At 46.7% G+C, this 6,392-nt stretch overlaps 1 protein-coding gene across 1 annotated transcript; it reads left to right on the top strand.

Annotated features, from left to right (window-relative positions):
* The first annotated feature begins 492 nt into the window (after positions 1 to 492).
* On the top strand, positions 493 to 5,905 carry LOC125436682 (selenoprotein P). The gene is made up of 5 exons (XM_048503896.1): positions 493 to 740; positions 2,242 to 2,457; positions 3,963 to 4,175; positions 4,891 to 5,008; positions 5,385 to 5,905. Exons 2-5 carry the CDS (start codon positions 2,255 to 2,257, stop codon positions 5,667 to 5,669), a joined length of 819 nt encoding a protein of 272 aa, XP_048359853.1. The 5' UTR covers positions 493 to 740; positions 2,242 to 2,254; the 3' UTR covers positions 5,670 to 5,905.
* The last annotated feature ends 487 nt before the right edge of the window (positions 5,906 to 6,392 follow it).

The following is a 6,392-nucleotide window of genomic DNA, read 5'->3' as shown; positions in this document are numbered from 1 at the left end:
CCACGTGAAAGCATCCCTAGTTCTCACAAACAGCAAAAGTGGCTGTTTTCTCAGTTTGCTTTCTTGGATCAGCTGACAAGTGGTGCTTAGGTTACGGAATACTTCTTCATACAAACAAATCCCGCACGCAGAAATCCAGCAGTTTAGGAAAGCGGTTCGCTGACTTGCTAGATTTCTAGGTGAAAGGTGTTGTAGTCAGGAGGAACTTTCAATCATGTGAGCCCCCCTCCTCTCCCCAGCCTACAGTCCAAAACCGTGTAACCGAAAACAAGCAAGCCAAATGGTTTGTCCCTTCTTTGAAAAGTAGAGATTTGAATGCTTTTAGATATAGTCTTCCAATCAGGTCTTGCGCAGCCAGAGAGAAGTGCAACACAGGGCAAGGCAAGGGATAAAAGACAGAGCAACCCATCTCGCTTGCACAGCAGTTGATTTCCCCCTTTCGTGAAAAATAAAAGTTTCTCCCACTCCACCCTCCTCTTCTGACTATACCACTAGCTTGATAAACCGTCGCACCGCCCCGTCAGTTAATTAAAACAACTATTTGGGACGGTTTCGCTCCGAGGCTTGTGATTCGCTTGCCAGGGGATTGCAAAAGTCCCTTGAGCTTTGAACCCACAGCGGAAAGCGGTGATAAACAAGCGAAGTATAAATACCAGGGCTGCGCCACCGCCGTCTCTATTCTCTTTTGTTCCCCATGCACGAGCTAAGCTGCTGAGCAGCCGATCGAGAAAAGACCGAGGGTAAGTCTCTTGTTTCCTCACAAAGTTGGCTTGCCGATGTTTTTGCACAAGTCAGCGCGGAGGTGGATAGAGGAGAGCCGAGAGAATTGCACGAATTTGGATCGGATAAAGTTTGCAAAGATCGGGCGCGCGCAGAAAAGTCTGCTCCCACTTTTTGCGCGCGCCCTGTTTGCATGCACCAAGTGCAGGACTCGCTTTGGGCGGACTGCATATGCACAAGCAAACGCCCTTGTGATTGCAATGTGTTGATTCATGAACTGATAGGGAAATTACTGATAAGAATTGATGCAGATTTACGTGTGCTCATAGGACGCTGTTGGCCGAGCGAGGGGATCGAATCCAGCAACTGCCCTGCACGATATTTTCGGGTTAGCTTCCTTGCTAAATTAAGCTACAGAAGGGCGATGCCCAGAGTTAGACTCTAGTGTTTTCTGCATGTGCGTGGCACATGGCGCTTTGTTTTTAATGTGTGTTGAGCTGTGCCTTTTGGTTGGGACGAGGTGGAGCAGGACATACCCATGTTAATGTTTTGTTTACATTAACGTGTATATTCTGTTCATTCGTGAGCAGTCTGCTTGGCAGATGCGGGAGGCCAAACACTGCTCTTGGTTTAAGAGAGACAAGAAAACAGGACTGCTCTCCCCGCCCCCCTCCACGTACTACCGTCTCCCCGTCTTTTGTACAGACAGATCCCGTGATCCCCGCCTTGTTTTTGGAGGTAGGGATGCCACCTCCCGTTTTCACCTGCAGAAAAGTTGTCTGGATTCAGCCTAATCGTTTGAAGCTTCCAGGATTTCCCCTCCCCCCCGTTGGAACTTTTTAAAAACAAGACTAATTGCCTAGAAATGGTAGAGAATGATAAACAGAAGATAAACAGAAGAAAAGGGACACTCCCGTTTAATAATAGAGATCTATGGGCATGTTTAGCAACTCTCCCCCTTGCTTGTTTTGTTTCCCAAGTTTTATCTGACCGTTTTCCAATTATTAGAACAGTTTTATGCAGCGGCTGTGTAGGGAAAAAGAAAGGTCTGCATTTCTCTACGTATTTACTTGGGCATCACCAGCCCTCTTTAACACCATGGGTGTTTATTTTCAAGTAAACATTAATTGTCTTGGATTACTTGGTAGTAAGCACTAAGTAACTGTTGGTGATCTTCTGATGTCCTGAGCAAAGAAGCTGAAATCTGTTCTGAAGTGGTTGGGGGAAGGGGGAAAGTCTGTTTAAAAGAACAAGATATATTCCCAGTTTCCCAGACTGGGAAGGTTTGAACCCTTTGCAGAGTCAGCGTTTATACAGCCTTGACGAAATTCGGTTTGGTTTAATGTTTAACAGAGAATTGAGGGGATGTCCTGAAAAACTACCTTGGAACAAAGTTCTTTGGAGGGGTTGCTGCCCGGGCTGTTCTGGGAATGCTTGCCACAAGTGAAGAGCGTGATAACCTGCTGTGAGCTTCCTGATTTCTCAACTGCTATCATAACTTTGTTTTCCTTTGCTTCACAGCCAAAGCCCAGCCATGTGGGCTGGGCTGGGGCTTGCCCTGGCTCTCTGTCTCCTCCCAGGAGGAGGGTCAGAGAGCCAGGGCTCCAGGACCCAGTGTAAAGAAGCTCCCAAATGGCGCATCGGGCAGGAAAATCCTATGCTGGACTCCAGAGGCTCTGTAACAGTCGTGGCTCTTCTCCAGGCTAGCTGACCTTTGTGCATGGTCCAGGCTTCCAGGTAAGGACAGCTGGCTGGGTCTTAAACATAAGCATTTTATTGTCATTGTGCACGCACAACGAACAGCAGCATTCCTCGATGCACACAATTTCAGACTCATACCCCATCCTCACTTTCCCCTTCCTCCACCCATCCCTACACAGCCCCAAACACATCAACACGAAGCCACAGAGTTCAGCATAGCCACAGCTCTAGAGTAGAAGCTGTCTCTAAGCCTCTTTGTCCTAGTTTTTATATACCTGTATCGTTCCATTTGCATTTTGGGGCAGGAGAATTTGGGGCAGGAGAATAGAACAAATTTTGTTTACAGGTGGGTCTATACTAGCTTAGTGGTCAAGCATCTGCTTTACCTGCAGGTCTTGGGTTCAGTCCCTGAATCTCCAGTTAAAAAAAGTGGAAAGTAAGTTATATGAAAGGCATAAGGCCCTAGAGAACTGTAGCCAGTCATGGTAGACTGTATTGTACTCACCTTAATAGATTCCATGTAAGGCACCTTCATGTTGACCAGAGTTGGTTTAATAAAAAATATTTCAGGTTTTTGAAGCTTTCACCAGACATTAAAGGGCTTTAACATACAGCCAGCGTGGGGTAGTGGTTAGGAGCAGGTGGATTCTGATCTGGAGACCTGGGTGTGATTGCCCAGATAAGCAGTGGGCTCTTATCTGGTGATCTGGATTTGTTTCCCCATTCCTGCACCTGAAGCCTGCTGGATGGCTTTGGGCTGGGTGCAGTTCTTCAGAACTCTCTCAGCCTCACCTGCCCCACAAGGTGTCTGTTGGGATGAGAGGAAGGGAAAGGAGTTTGTAAGCCCCTTTGAGCTGTAAGGAGAGAAGGGGGGGGGTTAATAAATTCAAAACTCTTCTCTTCAGCTTGTCTTATGTAATAATTATAACATCTAGCTAAAGATCCTGTTTCTCAATCAAAGCACAAAGAAGTCTTTGGAGCTCCTTCCAGAGATGCAGATTGGAGCTGCCTGGAACCAAACAGTCAAGACTGAACAATGATTTTGTCAGGATTCTGGAGGACAACCCACTGTAAATGTATTTCAGATTGTTATGGCAGATGAGAAGCCGGTATGTGTTTCAGTCAGCGTAGCGTAGGAGTTAGATTGTTGGAGTTACAACCGGGAGTCACAGATTCACGTGTCCTCTCTGCCACGGATGCTTGCTGGTTCCCATGCAAGCGGGTTCAATGTGGGATTTTGAGAAAAGATTGCAATGTTAGCGTTTTTTTAAAAACCTGGGTGAGGGAAATATTGCGGGACAAACCTGCTTTAGGACCAGGAACTGTACGAACTTCTTGGCCAAACTGGGATATTTCGCTTGCTCAACCCGGGATATTTGGACCATGTGGAATCGACCACTGAGAGGATAAAATGCAGGAGGGGAGAACAATGCTGGATGCCCATGAGAGAGAAAAGAGGGATATTAATTGAAATAATTAAAGAACCACACTAAAACCAATGTGTATGAAACACTCAGTTTTCTCTCAATATCTTCTATTAGGCTGGAAGACCTGCGACTGAAGCTGGAAAACGGTGGATTTACCAATGTCTCCTTTATGGTAGTCAACCACAAAGGGAAGCCGTCCCAGCAAAAGTATTCACTGCTGAGAGAGAAGGTTTCAGAGGACATTCCTGTGTACCAGCAGAATAAGGGTCAGCCTGATGTTTGGACTATTCTAAATGGAGACAAGGATGACTTCCTGATCTATGACAGGTTTGTCTAAAAAGGGGGAAAGCCAGGAAATCTTGACTCAGAGTACCATTGCCTACTGTATTAAGGAGTTTGAAGCAGTGGTGGAATTCAAATAATTTAACAACCGGTTTTGGTGGTGGGATTTAAATAATTTAACAATTGGTTGTATACAAGAGGCATTTTAACAACTGGTTCTGCCGAAGTGGTGCGAACCTGCTAAATCCCACCACTGGTTTGAAGCATGTGACCTGTTCAAGAGGGAATGGTTCCTATTTTGGATGCAGAGGCATATGGGGGGGGGGGAGGAAATGGCGCCCAGAGACAACTCTTCTGGGCTCGCACCCGCCCGCCCATGGGCTCTCTGCAGCCCGGCTTCTGCCCTCCCCAGAGCCTGCATAAAAAGGACATTTGCAGCAGCCGTTTACCAGCAGCAGCTGAGCCGGCCTCCAGGGACGTGCTTTTAAAAGCATGGGGGGCGGGGTTCAGGGGTGGGCCATGCTTCCGAGCCCCGCCCTGGCCTCCGTGCTTTTAAAAGCATGCCCGTGGAGGCCAGCTTGGCTGCTGCTGGTAAACAGCTGCTGCAGATGTCCTTTTTATGCAGTTTTGTCTCATAAAATTGTTGCAGAAATGCAATTCTGTGCAGGGCATAGGTTAGCCAGAGAAATACATACTTTTTAGTTCAGTAAAACTGTGCATAAAGACTGCATTGATAATAAAACTTGATTCTCTTCCTTAGGTGTGGTCGTCTTGTGTATCATCTTGGTTTGCCTTACACCTATCTGACTTTCCCATACGTGGAAGATGCTATTCGGGCGACATACTGTGAATCAAGATGTGGAAACTGTTCTTACATGGTAAGAGTTTACTTTGTGTTAGTGATTCTTGTACTGTGGGTTGGCACCAAAGAGTGGGTTGTGGCTGTCTTGGAGTTGGGTTGTAAGACCAAGTTGGAGGAGGAACTAGCAGAAGAACCTTCTGGAAGGCTGTGTTGAGGTAAAAAAAACTCCAATGCTATCTTTCAAAAAGATTGCATAGATTTGACACTTTAATAACTTTTGTCTTGGAGAAAAAAAATAAGTGCCTAAGAATTGTAAATGTTTATTGGCCACTCGATTTGCTTAACTTTTGACAACAGAGAATGTAAAAATTGGCTGAGAATTTGTTTATTGCCTGGAAACAAATCTAGAACTGTCTGCTGGAACTAATGTTGCCTGGCTGTTTTCCTTCTAGACCCCAGAGATTGAAGAAATATGCAGCAACCTAACAAAAGCAGCCGAAGTACCAGCCGCGGAAGCACCTCCTCCCCCGGAATATCATAGGCACCATCACAGACAGGGGGGCGTGCTTTCTGAAAACCAAAACCAGCATGGCACTGGTCACGCCCACAGACATCGATTCCGTCAGGAGCACCTGCAGCAGCACAGGGTTAATACAGGTCAGACAGGTAGTTGGGAGAGAGCTGTAGCAGCCCTACAGCAAGCTGCAGAAGCCGGCCCACAAGACGCAGGGCTCTGACGAAAAGGGAACGCCATTTGCAACCGGCAGTTGAACTGAAACTGGTCACAGGAGGCAGGGCCTGCTTCTGGTAGGTGATGCTGACACTGACGGCACCTGTTGTTCGAGGATCTGGCTAGCACAGCCTCCTGATCCTGTCTCGGAGAGCTCCCGTCTTCCTGCAGGTGACAGGGTCAGTTGTTGGCAGAGAACGTCATTGAGTCTTGTCAGTGACGACTGCCGACAGCTTCTTGACAGTCTCAAGGAGTGAGTAAGCGTGGCCTGTCGGAAGCCTGAGTTTGAGACACGAGGTCAGCTAACTGAGCCTGAAGAGCAATCTAAACATCTTAAGCACTAGGGAAGGTCGCACCCTTTTAGAATGTCAGGAATGCACTTGTTGGTACCATCAGTTTTGCATTTCTTCAAGACAGCTGAATAGAAAAAGCATCTTCCTGAACAGCAACCTTCCTGTGAAGGTACCATTATGTGACTGTTCGAAAGAGAGTCATCTGTCCCCCAAATCAGTTAAGTCAGCATGCTTGAGTTTCAGCCATATTCTTTTGGTGAAAGTCGAGGGCTGGATCTTCACTGGTTTGGGCTGTGTTTGAAAAGTCAGCTGGTGTTTCTTTAAAAAAGAAACACTCTCATAATGGTACACCTTCTCCCCAGTGCTGGCTCAGTAGTTTTGTAGTATTTTGGTAGCTTGTCTTTCTTGTTTCCTTTTCTACCATTCTGCTTGTATCC

This window comes from Sphaerodactylus townsendi, linkage group LG07 (assembly GCF_021028975.2).
Source record: "Sphaerodactylus townsendi isolate TG3544 linkage group LG07, MPM_Stown_v2.3, whole genome shotgun sequence".
In the NCBI taxonomy this organism is placed as follows: domain Eukaryota; kingdom Metazoa; phylum Chordata; class Lepidosauria; order Squamata; family Sphaerodactylidae; genus Sphaerodactylus; species Sphaerodactylus townsendi.
The sequence above is the reverse complement of the archived record's forward strand: the minus strand, read 5'-3'. Positions and strand labels throughout refer to the sequence as shown.